This window comes from Carassius auratus, chromosome 14, assembly GCF_003368295.1.
Source record: "Carassius auratus strain Wakin chromosome 14, ASM336829v1, whole genome shotgun sequence".
NCBI lineage: Eukaryota > Metazoa > Chordata > Actinopteri > Cypriniformes > Cyprinidae > Carassius > Carassius auratus.
In genome coordinates this window covers 12,951,328-12,969,050 of record NC_039256.1, presented here as the reverse complement: position 1 = coordinate 12,969,050, position 17,723 = coordinate 12,951,328, and the positions used below count along the sequence as shown (strand labels likewise).

Genomic DNA, 17,723 nt, shown 5'->3' with positions numbered 1-17,723 from the left:
CCCGGCCCCGGATAAGCGGAAGATGATGGATGGATGGATGGATGGATGGCTTTTTTACAAACTTAAAGGAATAGTCCACCCAAAATGAAAATGTAATCATTAATCACTTACCCCCATGTCGTTCCAAACCCTTTGTTCATCTTCGGAACACAATTTAAGATATTTTGGATGAAAACCGGGAGGCTTTTTACTGTCCCATTGACTGCCAAATATATATTTTTTTCTAACCAGGTAAGTCAGTTGAGAACCAGTTCTCATTTACAATGAGATGCATTTTGATATGATTATTTCATGATTATTCATTTATTTTATGATTAGATATGATTATTTAAAATATTTTTTGTATACCTTTTTAATTTAGGCTGTGTATGACTGACAAATATGCATGAACATTTTTATACATTGTTTAGGTTTAAAGTATTTTTCAAATACAATTGTAATACCATGGTATTCTATAAAAAATATAGATTTTATTTGATAAAAATACAGTAAAACAGTGTTATTGTAAAATATTATTAACTTTTCAAATAATTGTTTTCTGTTTTAATATATTATGAAATGTAATTCCAATGATTGTAAAGCTTTCAGCAGCTATTACTCCAGTCTTCAGTGTCACATGATTCTTCAGAAAACACTCTAAAGTTCTGGTTTGGTGCTCAAGAAACATTTCTTACTATTAATGTTGAAATAAGTTGTGCTCCTTGATATTTTTGTGGAAACTATGAAACATTTTATTCAGGATTTTTGATTTATAGGAAGTTTAAAATAGTATTTATTTGGAATATAATATATATAATTTTTGTAACATTAAAACATTTCTTATAAAAGTTGATTTAACCGAATGGCGTGTATGTGTTTTAGTGAAATCTTTAAAATAAAGTAGAAACCTTAAATTAATGAAGTTGTATAAATTCAGACAAGCACAAAATAACACCTTCAAACTTATTTTACCACATCTTCAACTTCTGCAATGGAATCAACTTACGGTCTTAATTAAAGCCCAACTTTGGGGAAAAAAGGAAGTACAAAAGAATAATTCAGCTTTTTATTTTTTCAGGGTGGTATTTGGCCAGTTGGCTATGTTTTTCCTTTGTTCTCAGACCACAGAGACATAATTAATGTTTAAAAGGATTTAAAAGGCAGTTTAACTAAAATGGCAGACAGACAACGAAAACACAGATTTCCGTCTGGCCAGTTAAAACAAGACTCTAATGGTGTGATTTCATTGCATCTGTTTGACTGTAAAAATTCAGTGTTACTCATTATTGCAGGGAATTCTAAATGTGAATTTTTGTTGCACAAATCCAGAAGTGTTAAATCCAGATAAAACTGTGAAAAATTGTACTTGTAAAGCTGTGTAAAAAACTTGCTGAATTTATTCAACCTTTAGGCCATCAAGATTTATGTCGCTCCACGCTGCAACAGCTTAAAGGTGCTGTAGGGAACTTTTGTAAAAAAATATTTTTTTACATATTTATTAAACCTGTCATTATGTCCTGACAGTAGAATATGAGACAGATAATCTGTGAAAAAAATCAAGCTCCTCCGGCTCCTCCCAGTGGTCCTTTGCAGAAACTCCATCGCTCCCGGTAAAAAACAACCAATCAGAGCTGCGGTCCGTAACTTTGTTTGTGTTCAAAATGTAGAAAAATGTATATAACAAGCGAGTACACCATGAATCCATTTTCCAAACCGTGTTTTTGGCTTGTCCTGAATCACTAGGCTGCACCTATAATAAGTGTTTATATTTGGACTATTTTAGATTGCTTCGGGGATACCGCGGCGGAGTAACCCAGTACCTTTGTGATTCTTCATAGACATAAACCGAGAGGAGTAGTTCCGGCTACGATGTTCTTCCGCAAGACGCAAGCAGTTCTGTTTATTAACCGCTAGAGCGTCAAAAGTTCCCTACCGCAGCTTTAAGTCTGTCTATACTGGATGAGACAAAGCTCTGTTCCTTTAAGGACTGTCATAATTGAATTTATGAAATAATGGTTTAACCGTAATTCTGGCATTGTCACCATGGTTGAATGGCATGTGGCATTTTATAGACAAACTGCTTGGAGCAATTCTGGTGCATCAGATCAGTAATGCTTGTCTGCTCAGATCGGACCGTCTTATTAACTCTGATGCTATGACCTTTAAGTTAACATAATGGCACTCCATTTATTTCATTTTTACAGCTAAATAAAGAGCATGAGTGAGAACCATATGTTCTTTCTGCCTTTTTTATTTTTATTTTGTATTCAGATGTTTTGTTGTCCTTTTGAGGTTAACGTTGAGCATTTTGTCCAATTGCTGTGTTCACATGCTCGTTATGTTCTACAGAGCGTGAACGGGACATTGACATAATCAATTCTCACTTTCTCATATCTTATTAGTATTGTGTGTGTTTCACAACTCACCTAACTTAGGGAAACACAGAGCTTTTTAAGATCATTAAAAGTAATGAAAACTTGAAAAGTCACACTTCGTTTAATGAGACATCTGCTGATTCTAGCAACTTGAGCTAATTCAGTGAAGGATAAGTTGAAGTCATGCAGACCATTATTGTGACTTGGTGTGTGTCCAAACGATTTATTAAATAAACTGTTTTTTGATAACTAAAAAGAGCATGGCTCATTACAGTCATTTGTTTGTGATTTGAAATACACTGCATGGCAAAACAGGTCACCATTTGGATTTAAATAAACAAATACTAAAGAGTTTATGATTGGAACATTATTGCAGTGATTAACAGCGATTGCTTCGTGATTAGTGATTGCAGGATCTGGCGCATTATATGTTTTGCAGCAATTCTTTTAACCCTAACTAATGCAGTGTAGCGCTTTATACATCTATAGCAACCGTGTTGGAAAACATACCCACGTCCATATTCAAGGATGACAGCGCCAAGATTCACCAGGATCAGTTTGTGAAAAAGTGGTTTGAGGTTGCTTCCATTCCATTCAGTGAATGTACAATATAATCAAATCTAAAGGCAGTCCAATTAAATATTAGTCTAAAGTCTACTCCAGCACATCCCCAAGACTTTTAGTGGGGTTAAGGTCAGGACTCTGCGGTGGCCAATCTTTCAACAAATTGAGCCTGATGAATCTTTACATTGTCATCCTGGAATATCAACATACTGTAGGAACGTCTTGCAATTTGCAACATGGTTGTTTGAGAAATAAAAAGCTATGCACTGCATCAGTTAGGGTTAAAATAATTGTTGCATGTATGTATGTGTGAATGTGTGTATATATTATTTTCCACAACACTTCTTATATATGTGTGAACTGATTTCTATCCTTGGGCTATTTAAATGAGTGAGCTTTCCATCAAAGCCAGGTTTTGATGTTTGATTCTCTCTTTCTGTTCCTTTATAATTTTGTTGATTTATCCAGGATCCTTTAATCGCACAATAAAGCTGTCTTCAGCATACCTTAAGACCTGCCACCGTCAGCCCTGATGGAGGCAAAGGAGTGGAGTGGACTCATTCTGATCAGCTTAATCAAGATTGCAAACCCAGATTATGCCAGAAAGGGGCCCGATGAAAATTAGAAATAGAATAGAGGAGAACAACATGTTAAGGAATGAGTAAAAGGAAATATGTAGGGGAAGGTGTGTGAGTCTAAACCTCGTTTTCAGTATATGCCACTCTCTTTACCACACCGCTCGTTAATCAAAATCTCGTAAAAAACTTTCTGGAAGACATTAAAATTGCTCAAAGGCTTCATAGTGAATGATTTCCAGAAAACATCCAGTCTGGAAGTACAGAAAACTGTTTACCCTAAAGCTGCAAAGTATATGCTATAGTTATGCTGCTGACTGGACTTATTAAGTTAATCCAATTGGCTTTAGAGAGAAACCCATCTATTGAGATCCATTTACTTTCAGACTGTGTGTGTGTGTGTGTGTGTGTGTGAGAGAGAGAGAGAGAGAGAGCCAATACATCATTTTAACAGTCTTCTCTAAACCTAAACCTTAATGCATATTAAACATTTAATTCATGATTTTAATAAAACCTGCTTAACAAAGATTTAGTTTAGCAGTTTATCTCATAGTAATATCTTAGTCTTAATGATGTTTTTAAGTAGACTTTGTGTAAATGGTTATGTCTGATTTGCTTTTTGTTGTTGACAAAATAAAGGGCATAACAGATTTTTTCTAATAACACCATGAGTAGATTTTCTTCAATATTTCCCTTTCAGGTGCTTATTTTATGTGGTTGGGGCTCTATTTTAGATTTTGACTAAAATTGTTTTGCAATCTTTACAGTACAGTCAGAATTTTTTTTTATTAATATGTAACATTAAGGTACTAATATGCAGGTTTTACCTTTTAAAAAATGGTTACTACACCAGTGACAGTATTTTTTTTTTCGTTTGAGGGTTTAAAGTAAAAAAGGTTTAAAGGCAAAAAAGCGACATATAGTACTTATTGCAATCTCCACCATTTCATCTTCTCACAGGACAGCTTTTGCATGTACTTTTCTGTCTCTGTGTTCTCACAGGCACAGATTTGGTGTTATTGCAGATTTATGTAGTGGACCGTGTGTGAAAAGGTTTGTGTGTGTGTGTGTCTGTGTATAAAACATTGTTTTTGAGGCATCATCAAACCAACTGCAAAGTTGTACTTTTGGCTATTAGGTGACAGAAATTTTAAAGAGCTTTCCTGCAGATCTGTATCTGTTTCTCAGATCCTTTTCTCTAATGTGATTTATTAAATATATTTTGTGTACAATCATAACTGGAACATTTAGCCAGGACAGATAAATGGGACAGATTGAATCTATATATGGAATTAATATATTCAATGCATCAATTACAACATGGGGAAATCTGAAGAACATATGGACATGTGCATGAACATATGTGGCATATTTCAGAGTCTTGGTCAGCAAATTCAAACTGCATATATAATATTACACAAGAGTCTTCCTGTGTTATAAAAATAACCCTGCCATCATCTGATATAAGCATTAGATATAAATACTCTTCTTCTCTAACCTCCTCCTGTTCCTCCTGTCCTCACCACACACCCCCACCCCCGATCAATAATATTTTTCATATACCAGATATAGCATACAGTAAGATTATATTATAATGGGACTTACAGTCTGAGTACTTTTTATTGGTTATCCAGGCAACAACATTACTACTGCTCATAGTTGGGGTTACGGGTTTACAATTACAATTTGGGTGGTAAAAATGTCCAATAAGAAACCAGTTGTATGACTTTTACCTGAAAAAAATCCCATACTTGCACTAGAAAGAGACCACTTTAGCTGATTTAGCTTTTAGATTTGCATGGTCTTGTACTTGCCATAAGAAAATGTAAATATCTACACTGAAAAATAAATTGGATGTACTTTATAACAAATTTTGCTCTGAAATTTCTAGAAAATAAAACAAATAATTAGAAAGAAAGTCAATAAAGCATTGAATTAAATGATACATTTTGAATTAGACTGAAAACAGTATTTTCATGTACAAGGTACTTCTGAAATCTTTGTTTTATTTACAGCTTTTTCACATTTTATTTTATTGATGCTCACATTCAGTTGCAACCACTCAACAGCTTTTTCTTCCTCTTACAAACCCACTTAAATAACCATCAGTGTTCCATTCTAGTCATCCTGTCCTATTCATTTGATATGGTCATATGTTTCTGATGATGATCTCTCACTATAGGGCATCTGAGTGTGAGTGGGTGTGTTTGGATGTCTATGTGTGCTTCCTGTGTTCATGCTGTGAGATTATGGGATGGCTGTGGGGAGCACAGCCCTCTGTAATCAACCTCACAGAAGGGATCTGACTGTAGAGGCTTATTGTCATACCCACTGAGTGACCAGATCACATGTAGCCGGGCAAGTGACCGGGGTAAAGACCAGGTAAAGAAGGGCTAAATTGAAGGGAACACAATATATCTATGCAGGTATGTTCTCCTAATGCAGATGTTTAGGAAGCACACAATGAATACAACTTTCAAACAATCTCCATGACTTTTTAATGAATCTTACGAAATAAATAAATAAATCACATCCTCAAGGATAAACACCACTCAGCCTATGCTCTGTTTAGGTGGGTGGACACTTGGGACATTATGGAGAAAAAGAAAGACCCCCACCTCACATCCCTTTCTCACCCAATTAGTATTTCCCTATTTTTCTGGTCAATTATTATCCATCACCTTTTCACACTTTGGACAATTATATACCTAACTGATCAATTTCTTTAACTCGTATAACGTTTTGTTCTGTAATTGACCAAGTAAAACCATACATAACAGTGTCTCTTCATCCATGTGCATTCTCATCAACCATATACAATAGTGTATTAACTCTTGCATTATTTTTCTTTTCTTTACAATGTGAAATAGTATTACAATGTGAAATATGACTTATTTTCCAAAATTTTTCTGTAAAGCTCATTTACTTGAGAAGCAAAATGACATAGGGTAATAAGTCTGCGAACTGATTAAAATGAAATGAGTTCATGATTAAAGCAAGAACAAATATCTCCCAGTGGGCTCAAAAAAAACCAACTTAATTCAAAGGGAAAACAAGGATGTTAAGATATGTATACAGTTTTAAATATTTGACCTTCTGCAATGATTTAAAACATTTTAAGACCTTAAGGGGTCATATGACATTGCTAAAAATAACATTAATTCTGTGTATTTGGTGTGATGTAATGTGTTTATGTGGTTATAGGTTAAAAAAAAATATTATTATTATTAATATTATAAAAAATTGAAATATTATACCCATTATACTGTGATGCCATCTCCCAGACAAAATCAATAAAACCCATTACAAACCAGGCATTTGTTGCATCCAGTGGGGACATAATTACTGATTATATTGACTATGTTTTTACGTTTGGCATTGCGTATCGCGCCGTGTAAACATAAAACCATTTCTGCAATTGTGAACGGGGAAACAACAAATGACAAGCGCTACTCTACACTGCTCAAAACTCACATTTGAAACATCAGTGGGAAATTCTTTAAATATAAAACATGTAGTTACAAGATGCAAGTCAGAAGTGCCAGACTGTCCTTGCAAAGTTGGAACTGGGCCACTTTATAGAACAACCTTTGATCACAGAACCATTGTTGGCTATGCATACAGGAAACAATCCTTCTTTCTTTGCATGAACATTTGGGCGGTGTTATGCAAATCTTACCACACAGTGACGTAGATATGTAGATCTGTAAAGTTGGAAAGACTAAAGTCTCAAATCCAAAGAGATATTCTTTATCAAAGTTAAGACTCTGCCATACCACCCTAAAACGCCTCGTTCTAACATGCCCCCACATGTCTAGTCACTATGTGGAAATATTTGCATAATGCCGCCCAAACATGCCCCCACATGTCTAGTCACTATGTGGAAATATTTGCATAATGCCGCCCAAATGTTCAGAAAGAAAGGCAGCGTGGTTTCAGTAACTGCAGTTAGTGCTGAAGCAGTCATGTCAGATAGATGCTGTTCACTTTATTTGGCCTTCTGAAAGTAGATGCATTTTGGAATCTTTAAGTTTACTTACAACAGAACAGCAATGCATCTTATGGACGACCGTTTCGTGAACCTAGGAGCGGATGTAATTCTGACTTTGCTCCGACAATCTGGCGCTTCTGAATCAACTACTATAAGTATGTTTTGTTATTAGTTTAAGTACTTGCTGTTGAATGTTCAAATGCATTTTGAGTTTTGCGTGTTGTGTGTGTGTGTGAGTGAGAGAGAGATGTCACTCCAATAATACTCGTCACAGTTGAGTCAGCTATTTTAACCGTCCATGGCTTGTGTACTGCAAACACATACAGGCTTCATCACTGTGTCTGTCACGTGACTCTGTTCTCCTTTCAGGCTTGAACTGATGGTAAAACTAAGGACATTATTAAACTGTCTTTACATTTATTTTGAAAGATGAAGCTCACGATTATGGGCGTTACATTTCCAACGAGTGCTTGCCGTGTTCGGCCAATCACAATGCACTGGGTCAGTTGGCCAATCAGAGCAGACTGAGCTTGTCGGAGAACATTGCCAGATGCCAGACACCAAATACACCAAATAATGATCTTTAAAAAAAGCAGAATTTGAATTTTTAAGACCTTACATTCTGGACTAATGTTTTCTAGAAAACAGGATAATGAACAGTTTTTCAATTTGCGTGAGGATCACAACATACAAGGGGTTTTTATCAGTATAATAATATTCTTTTAAACTTTTCACACTGCTTAAAAAAACTTCTTAAAAGATTAAAATATGCCCATATATTCCATGTTTACATGGAAAATTATTAAAAATTGCCAATCATAAAATTAATAGAGCTTGTCTCATTTAATACTCATATACTTTGTGCTGTTTTGTTTCAGCATTTATAAGGGGGAACTGAAAATGAAAAGTTAGAGGAAATATTCATTTTTCATTAAATAAACTCAATTAAAGTGTTATAAGATAAGGAACCAAACCAGCCAGCTGAGATGAATACAATATATACCGTATAGACATACTAACAATACACCATTAGCAGTTTTCTTTTATTTATTTTTTTGCCAGGAATTCCACTGTTAAGCACGCTTATGTGAAAAATAAGAAGATAGAAACTGATAGAAACTTTGTTAATTTAATTGATTATAACTTTGCTTCAAGTATTCTGTGTAGAAATGTAACAAAACAAGCATGGAATTAGGATGGAGTTACCCTTCAGAAAAAGTTGATTTTAGTTAATGTACACTTTCTACATTGCACTGCCTTTCGGTTCTTATTCCAGAGAAACATAACTTGATGGAAACAAGATGTACAGACAGTCACTCATGTATTATTACTATTACATTGCATTAACCATTATAATAATTACCTGCACTGACAATTGAGCCAGTCCTTGGGTTATCAAATAATCAGAGCAGCGAAGAAGCCCTGCAGTTAGAAACTGCTTGCCATCCTAATTTGATGAGTAACAGGTAACATTTAGGACAAGCAGCAATGAATCATTTTATAAACAGTCCAATCAGAATGTTACTTTAAAGAAGTCATTATTTTTGTTTTCTGAATGCCACTGATTGTTAAATAATGTTGTGTTTAATGCAAATTATCTAACCATGATTAGGGTCTGTGATTACTATTGTAGTTAAATAAGCCAGCTTGAATATTTATTACTTTTTTAAAGCAGAGTCAAACACAAGTATGAGCTAATCAGTCTCAAGTGCACAGAATGCTCACAGTTGAAGCCTCTTGTTATTTTTCTCTTCTTCTCAGTGCTCTCATTTCTCTCGCTTTCTCTCAGCAGGTAGTTTGAGCAATTTTTGTGACCAACACACGTCTGAGCCACTTAATATGTAAATGGCATGCAGACTGATGAAGAATGCAGACGTATCCATTTTTCACAGAAATCACATAAAGAGCAGTTCAACAACCCACTGTAACCTCTACAGCAAGATGAGAGGAAATCAAGAGCAAATTGTATTATTATGATGATTATCCATTCTGCTCTGTGTGATACACACTAAAAAGTTGACAAAGTGAGATTCACAGAAAATTGTAAAGGTATTTCAGTGGAACAATTTAGCTGACCGTAATGTGATTTTCAGAATTATTATCTAGGTTGGTTCCAAATGTAATTTGTTTATGCACTAAAAATCTTACATTGGTATTCATAAGGAAAAAGAAAAAAAATAAGTCACTAATCTGCAAAAAATCTCATTATTGATGAGGTATCTTGATGGATGTTGAGAACACCTAAATGTCAGTGGGAAAGAGGAAATAAAGATGAAAGAAATTTAGACAGATAATAAAAAAAAGAATCAAAGAAAGACATATGTGATTACTACCTCTCTCGCTCTTATGGCTGAAAGGACTTTCACGGTTGGGTGAAATGTGAGGGAATTATTCTGACCTATAATTTTACAGTCCTCCAGTCCATCTGTGGCTTTGGCCTTTATGTAATTTTACTTCTTAAGCTCAGCAGGCAATTATTTCTATGTGTCAGCAGGAGCTCATACAATACTGCTCTGGACTGGAGCAGATTCATGTTGGTCGAAACACCGGTGTGAAATCAGGTCCATCATCATCAGAACAGAAGTGCATCCTCTCTGTGAATAGATTTTTCCGGCAGGTAGCTGTCACAGGTAGACACACTGGACCCTTAAAATAGAATTCCTGGCAGGGCCTCAAGGACTGGACAACTAATTAGATTTGAGCCATAACAAGTGCTTTAGTGATTCTAAGTGAGTGGGAACACCTCCCCAGCACTTCACTTCTGGTTTCTTTCCCTTCTCCCGCTATCCTTCTCTGATTCTTATTGCTTAGAAGTAGTCAGTATTCAAGGTAAAGTCATAAAAATGCCATCCTAATGGGAAAATTTTATAATTAGTAAGATAACAGCAATTTTCAATAGATCTGGCAATGTTCTGAGGATGATTCAAATGTGTAAACGCAAGAACTTCACAAAAATCCCAATTCATTCATCATTTATTTTAAATCTTTAAGCACTCTTTAATGAATGACATTAAAACATCTACTTAAAATCAAAACACATTGAATAGGTATCTTTACCTTTTTGTGCATCTGCTTTTAATATTTACACAGGCCGACATAACTATAAAAGTCATTAAAAACTTGGATATATTTTTATGCACAGGTGATTGTGAGGAACTCAAAAGAGTGAAGCTGATCACAACTGTAATTTTTCTGTGACATGTATGATAAATAAGAACAAGTGACATACAAGATCCAAGCAGAATCAAATTATAAATAGCTACCTTAAAAAAGAGTCAATCTCATCAGAATCCCTTTAATTACTGATCTGTGATCAGATTACATCTTGTTCTTTTTGGCTTAACCACAGCTGCAAAAAGAAGCTTAGCTGACATTAGATATGTGGTTTTATGTGCTTTCCATCAACGCATTAAAACAATTGGTGGTTTTATACAGAGTGTGCATGTGCAGACTGATAGTAGAAATGGTTTGTCTTCAGTTATGTTTAGCACAGAGGCTCAAGATTCAGACAGATGAATCACACTTAGTGAACTAACAGGTGCTGACAGTTGACAAAGGAGCTTCTCACGGCTCAATAAACGTTTTTAAAGCAGAGCCCATGCTGAGTGGTTTTCTGTTTTCAAGAACGGATAAATCTTAACAGATTTCTCCCTACAGTTCTATTGATCTGTGTATCCAGAATCCCTCAAGTGATGAGATATCACGACACCAACATCATATATATATATGCATTTCTTGTTTTAGAATATCTGGAATTGAAAAAGAAGCTGGACTTTATGTGAGACATAAGATATATGCATTTTTCTCTCTTGTTCTACTAAAGGAAAGCCGATGATTGTGTTCCTATGTCAGTAAAAATGAGAAAATACAATTGCATTGACCATAATGCATGCCTCTGTCTACTTTGACCACTGTTTTGGACTGTGTACTGTCCAAACATAACACAACCCTTAATGCCATAATGATCATTTAGGCTTGTGAGTTCCAGTGCAAATGTTGACCTCCAAACTTTGTATTTCATGTGCACACATCGGGTCACCCAGAGACAACCACCTCCGGTCTTTCCACCAGGCGGAGGGCCTCATGCATGCCGGCGGCCGACAGTCTGCGGTTAATATTGCGGTAACGGCAGCTGAGCAGGCTTCGGTAGGTGGTGCGCAGGTCACGGTTAAAGAAAGCGTAGATAAAGGGGTTGATGAGAGAGTTGGCATAGCCCAGCCACAACAGCGTTCTCTCCACCCACAGCGGGACGCAGCTACACTCTGTCCCACAGATGAAGGGGCGGGCCGTGGAGAGGAGAAAGAATGGAAGCCAGCAGACGGTGAATGCTCCTACCACAATCCCAAGCGTGGCCGCCGCCTTCTGTTCCCGCTTAAATATGGAGATGCTCCTACGGTCCGAGCTTCTCCAGCCGACTCCTCGCAGGAGTCGAGGCAGACGTGCACACTCTTCCACTTCCCTCTGCAGCTTGATTGCAACAGTTATGCAATCCACTTCCACATGTTCTTCTGCCCCTTCTCCTCCTTCCACCTCATCCTCCTCTTCCTCTCCATGTCCTGCACGAGGGAAGCCAGTGATGGTGTGTTTGGCAGCGCTGAGCTTGGCGGCACGGTAGATGCGGTAATACATGACTAGCATGACAGTCATGGGGATGTAAAATGCAACAGCTGTAGAGTAAATGGTGTAGCCAAAGTCCTGGCTGATCAGACACACGCGGTCATCGTTCACGTTCTGCGCCCAGCCAAAGAGTGGCGGCAAGGTGATTGATGCAGAAAGCAGCCATACAGAGAGCACCATTTTGGCCATACACCATCCATTCTGCCTCACTGGGTAAGTTAGGGGTCTGGTGATGCCAAGGTATCTGTCATGGAGGGAAAATTCATGAATAACTAAGAAGACAGGATGTTTTTTAGTCATATTATCATGACAAAAAAAGCTTCAGCTATAAGTCATAACAAATATGTCATGAGCTATTTTGTGCCATAGGTTTTTAGCTATTTGATATAGACTTTATTCAGTTTCTTGACTATTCTGATCAAAACAGTCAAGACCCAAAGAATGAATTTCTCTAACACTGCATTTCATAATAAACAATTCATGCCGCACAGAAGTTCAAATAGAAAAAAACGTACAGGTATTAAATGTCAGAGAAACCTACTTGATAACAATTAAATATTTCATTGGTAGCACTTTATTATAAGGTTTAATCATTTGTTAACATTATTTAATGTTTTAGAAACTAACAACAGATTTATATAAGCTGTTGTTCATTCTTAATTCATGTTTGTTCATAATAGATTACTATTCATTCTAAATTATATAAATTATTAATGTGTTGTATAATTAAAATTTAATGTTGTATAATATAATTTAAATTGTAAATTATATTATCTACTCTTATATCGAATCTTCTATATTTATTCTTAAAAGAGGTTATGTTGAAATTCATATTAACATAAAATTATTAACGAAATATTGTTTTTTGTAAGTTCATGATACCTAAAATATTCACTAATGACAACAATGTACCTTTACAATGTTATTGTAAATTGTTGCCAAACCATTTTTCATGACCAATAATCACTAATATCAATCCTCAATAACTCACCGGTCTATGCTAATAACGCAGAGGGTCATGATGGACGCGGTGCAGCACATCACATCCATGGCGATAAACACGTTACAGAAGAACTTGCCAAAAATCCAGCGGCCACCGATCAGGTCCGTGATGCTGACGAACGGCATCACCGCGAGCGCAACGGAGAGGTCCGCGAGCGCGAGGGACACGATGAGATAGTTGGAGGGCTGCCGCAGCTTTTTCACGAAGCACACGGAGATGACCACGAGCAGGTTCCCGCAGATGGTGATGAGCGTCAGCATGGTCAGCACTCCACCGATCAGCACCTTCTCGACCTCTCCGTAGCTGAGGATCTGCTCCGCGCAGCGCGTGCCGTTCGCCACCTCCATCATCTCCAGAAAGATCGGAGAGCTGGAGGGCTTCATTTCCAAGGATCCGGAGCCCGCAGCCACTGCCACCTCTCCAGAGTCGTGCGCAATTTTGAATAGACGAGGGATAAGGACCTCGGAGATCATCATGCCTTTAAAGGTTTCCACACTTGCTCCTGTCTCTCGCGCGCGCTCCTCGCCCATCAAGGACTTCATAGTTTCTTCGTGGCTTTGCGCGACAGCAGATCTGTTGGTATCGTCCAGCACCATGCCGTGCTCCTTTTATTGACGAACTTTTCAGAGTTCCCGATGATGGCACGAGATCACAGCTGCGCGCGCAATGAGTGATGCGCATCCGAGTAGCGTTCAGTCACTGACGCGCGGCTAATTTCTCTATTTTTAGAGGAGATCATTCGTTCGTCATTTTCGCACGCACTGTTCTGCGTGAGAGGGAGTTTTAAGAGAAAGTTTATCATGCTATTTTTATAAGCATTAACGGGTGTAACCAAAGCTTTAGCAAACATTTGTAAGTATTTTTCCAACCCGTTCACAGCACCAAATTTATAGACTAATAGTCATGAATTGATACTACTGATATTCTATATTACAGAAACAAAATAAGCTATGTATTATTAATTTATTATTTAAATGTTTTGTGTCTCCTAACCGTCTTGTCTTCTGTAAATTAAAATAATTCCAGAAGCTACCATTTATATTTACTATACGTAATGTCAAGTAAAAAAGAGTACTGGTGTTACAGGCTGCACTGCTACGGGTGGTTTTTAACACTGGTAGAAACATAGACATTTACAGTATTATGTGTGAATATTGTGGAAGTCAAATTATTATTGCCAATATTAATATTGCCTTATCCTCACCCCAGCCCTAGATCATTTATAACTCTACTTTAAATTAAAATTTAATTTAAAGTTAAATTTAAATTTAATTTAAAGTGATAACCATTTAGGATACTTTAACTGAAAACGGCACATACATTTGAAACAAATAGGCCTATAGGAATGCATAAACATAGCTCAAAATCATTAAAATAATGGGTGTGTTATTCACTCTGAAGGTCCATGATTTATCTGCCCCATTTTGTATAATATTTGAGGAGCCAATAGATGTTGTCTGGAAATTAATGCTACAAACCCCAAGAAAATAACTTTGTTATCAATAAAATTAAAAAATAAATAAAATAACTCGTCTTTTTTTGTAAAAAAAATAAATAAATAAAAATAATTGGGAAACAAGCTGCGCTGTCGCCTCCTAGTGGAAAAATATAAATAAAATAGTAATAAAAAAACTGCATGGGCTCTGATTTCTGTTACTGCCGATTTTGTAAATCAAATTTGTTGAACAAATTATATGGGCTCATTACTCTAGATGAAGAATTCACTTCGCGAACAGAAACACTTGGAAGTATTTTTTGCTTCATGGTTTATGCAACTATACATCTACGAATTCTACTGATAATAATATAGTAAACCTATTCTTGGATATATATATGTATTTCTTGTTTGTTTGATATTTCGGTATTAATCGTAAATGTAAATTATATATATATATATATATATATATATATATATATATATATATATATATATATATATATATATATATATATATATATATATATATATATATATATATATATATATATATATATATATATATATATATATATATATATAAAATCGTAATTGGCAAACTAGCTACATGTATTCCTAATACTTAACCTACTACCTAAAAAATGTGTTTCCATTTGTTGTTTGTAAAATACCATGTAAATTAAAATTACTCCATCTGGTACGGAAACACCCAAGTTTCAAAACTTGTTGGTTGTGTAAGCGTCCTTCTTCTCTTTGTCCTATAGAGGGCAGCCATTACAAATTCACGTGCATCTTGTTTTCGTAAGGAGTCATGGCTGCTGTGGCGCTCGTGCAGGGTGCGAGCAGAGGTCTGGGCTTTGAGTTCTGCAGATATCTACTCTTAAACAAATCTCAGGCAGCTGTGATCGCAACATGCAGAAACCCGGAGGCCTCGCAACATCTGGCAGCCCTGAGCGCGCAGCACGCGGACAGGATGACTGTAATGAAACTGGATGTCAGCAGGGAAGATGACATCAAGAGAACTGCCGAGAGAGTCAAAGCTGACTTTGGGAAAGTGGATTTGATCATTAATTCTTCAGCCATGCTTCATCCCTCCGGTAAAGGAGAAACAAGTTTACGAGACGTGTCCGCTCAGGTGACCATTGAACCTTTTTTAGTTAAACTGAAATTATAGCTACGTTGTGACTTGTGAGACATGTTCATATAAATTTTTTTCCTAACACTTCCACCCCTATCTCCCTTCTCACCTCTTCAGGCAATAATTTCCACTTTGACCACTAATACAGTGGGTCCACTGGTGATGGCCAAGTATTTTGCCCCCCTGCTTCAGAAGGGAACTGGGGCTTTTGGCCAACAGTTCCCAGAGAAAGAGAAACAGCATAGTGGCATCATTGTAAACATGACTGCTAGAGTGGGATCTATAGGAGACAATGGTTGGTATCTAAGTTTCTCTATTCATGTAGAAAATATGGTTTGAACAAGATAGGGCTACAGGTGAGGAGTCAATAACCAATCAGCAGCTTCATGAACAAATTGATTAGCTGTCAAAATCAGATGAGCTCATGTGGAAAACAGAATTTATAAAGTTGCCTGTACTTGAGGCACAGTCTGAGAACTTTTTGTTTTACCTGTTCTGACTTGAAACTTTTGCTACTCTTTTAAACCTTATGTGTTAAAAAGTGCTCAATTAACTGTTCATTCACTATAGATCAAACAAAGAAAAACATAAGACTTATTTAAAATAAGTTCCCACTAGAGGGTCTTGTTGAGTTGTCGCAGAGGAAGTTTCTCTCTAAGAATAATTTATCTGAAATATGTTACTTTTCCAAGCAGGGCCTAAATACTTAAAACCTACTAATGATTATAGCTTTGTGCATCTAGAGTTGTTTGTAGCCAAATTTGGACTGTTTCTGTTTCAACAACCCAATGCTTACATCTCTGTTGGTTTATATTTCTGTCCTCAGCTTTTGGAGGATGGTACAGCTATAGGATGTCTAAAGCTGCCTTAAACATGGCCACCAGAAACCTGTCCATTGAGCTGGGTCGTGGGCGCTCTAAAATTGTGTGTGTATCCCTGCATCCTGGAACCGTGAATACAGATTTGTCTCGGCCGTACCATCGAAACGTACCCAAGGACAAACTGTTCAGTACAGAGTACTCAGTCCAGTGCCTTATGAAGATTATAGACACTCTAAATATAGACAAAACAGGTAAAGCCTATGCATGGGACAATACTGAAATACCTTGGTAAATGGTCTTGTCAAAAACTACAGTATTTTGTTTGTACCCCATTTAAATATAAGGTGGATTAGAAAAAATGTTGAAAAACAATGCTGAAGTCTTGTACAAAAAAACGAATGTTTGCATATTAAAGAAACATTGGAATTAAAAGTTATTGTTGAAAATCTTTGAAACATACACAAACTTTCCAGGAAGACTTGCTGATGTAACTGTCCTTGTTTCTTTTTCATTTTGATTGCAAGAATGGTACAGTCTGTCTGCTGTGCACAAAACAAAGAACTACCACATCAGATAAGAGCTTATCACAAAATTCAGTATGAAAGACGTCATACTTGGACTTTTGTGTGCATGCTATAATAGCAAAATAATTTTTTGTTCTATTTTAAAATCTATGTGCATTGATAAAATGTTTAAGAAATAATGTGAAAAAAAACTTTTTTTTTATCCTATTGAAGAAAGCCTTGATTTTAGCAACTTTTCAGTTGTCATTTGACCTTTTGTTGACCATTTGACCTTGTTATTTAGAATCATTACGTTATAGCAGAGAGTTCTCTCCTGTCTTTCCAAGTAGTTGAGGTCACTGATGTTACATTCGCTGCAGTTTCCTTAATGCTATTTTAGCACAAGTACCACCCACAGTATACTGCACACAATGAGTGAAATTACATTTAATGTTGCAGTTATTCCTTAACACTATTTAGTATTTGACATATTCCATTCTGAAGCTAACTGGAATGACAAAAAGCTAGAGTACACAGTGCAGTGATTGGAGACCTACTGCTTTTGTAATTTATTTATTTTGCCTATGATTAATGTGGTACTTGCTTATCTTTGCCACTCAGTCGACTGTCAATTCTTTTCTTTTTTTTTCCATTGTGTGACCAAACCAATTGAGTGCAATCACAAAATAAAACAAAGTTTTAATCTTATTTTTTATTTT

General features: G+C 36.2%; 2 protein-coding genes across 2 annotated transcripts; one reads left to right on the top strand and one right to left on the bottom strand.

The window, feature by feature from the left end:
• Positions 1-10,758: 10,758 nt before the first annotated feature.
• LOC113113680 (5-hydroxytryptamine receptor 7-like) lies at positions 10,759-13,790 on the bottom strand. Its single transcript, XM_026280072.1, has 2 exons — positions 13,093-13,790; positions 10,759-12,345 (listed from the first exon to the last, which is right to left on the bottom strand). The coding sequence occupies exons 1-2, from the start codon at positions 13,698-13,700 to the stop codon at positions 11,520-11,522; spliced, it is 1,434 nt and encodes a 477-aa protein (XP_026135857.1). The 5' UTR covers positions 13,701-13,790; the 3' UTR covers positions 10,759-11,519.
• Positions 13,791-15,311: 1,521 nt separating this feature from the next.
• LOC113113682 (C-factor-like) lies at positions 15,312-16,919 on the top strand. Its single transcript, XM_026280075.1, has 3 exons — positions 15,312-15,677; positions 15,798-15,975; positions 16,507-16,919. Exons 1-3 carry the CDS (start codon positions 15,354-15,356, stop codon positions 16,791-16,793), a joined length of 789 nt encoding a protein of 262 aa, XP_026135860.1. The 5' UTR covers positions 15,312-15,353; the 3' UTR covers positions 16,794-16,919.
• The last annotated feature ends 804 nt before the right edge of the window (positions 16,920-17,723 follow it).

What these genes read in the sequence shown, in the direction of transcription:
- LOC113113680 (XM_026280072.1), bottom strand. Translation starts at nt 13,700, where the DNA reads ATGGTGCTGGACGATACCAACAGATCTGCTGTCGCGCAAAGCCACGAA. An exon ending in TGCGTTATTAGCATAGACCG is followed by an intron (nt 12,346 to 13,092) that starts GTGAGTTATTGA and finishes CCTCCATGACAG; the next exon opens with ATACCTTGGCATCACCAGAC.
- LOC113113682 (XM_026280075.1), top strand. Translation starts at nt 15,354, where the DNA reads ATGGCTGCTGTGGCGCTCGTGCAGGGTGCGAGCAGAGGTCTGGGCTTT. An exon ending in TACGAGACGTGTCCGCTCAG is followed by an intron (nt 15,678 to 15,797) that starts GTGACCATTGAA and finishes TCACCTCTTCAG; the next exon opens with GCAATAATTTCCACTTTGAC. An exon ending in GGGATCTATAGGAGACAATG is followed by an intron (nt 15,976 to 16,506) that starts GTTGGTATCTAA and finishes TTCTGTCCTCAG; the next exon opens with CTTTTGGAGGATGGTACAGC.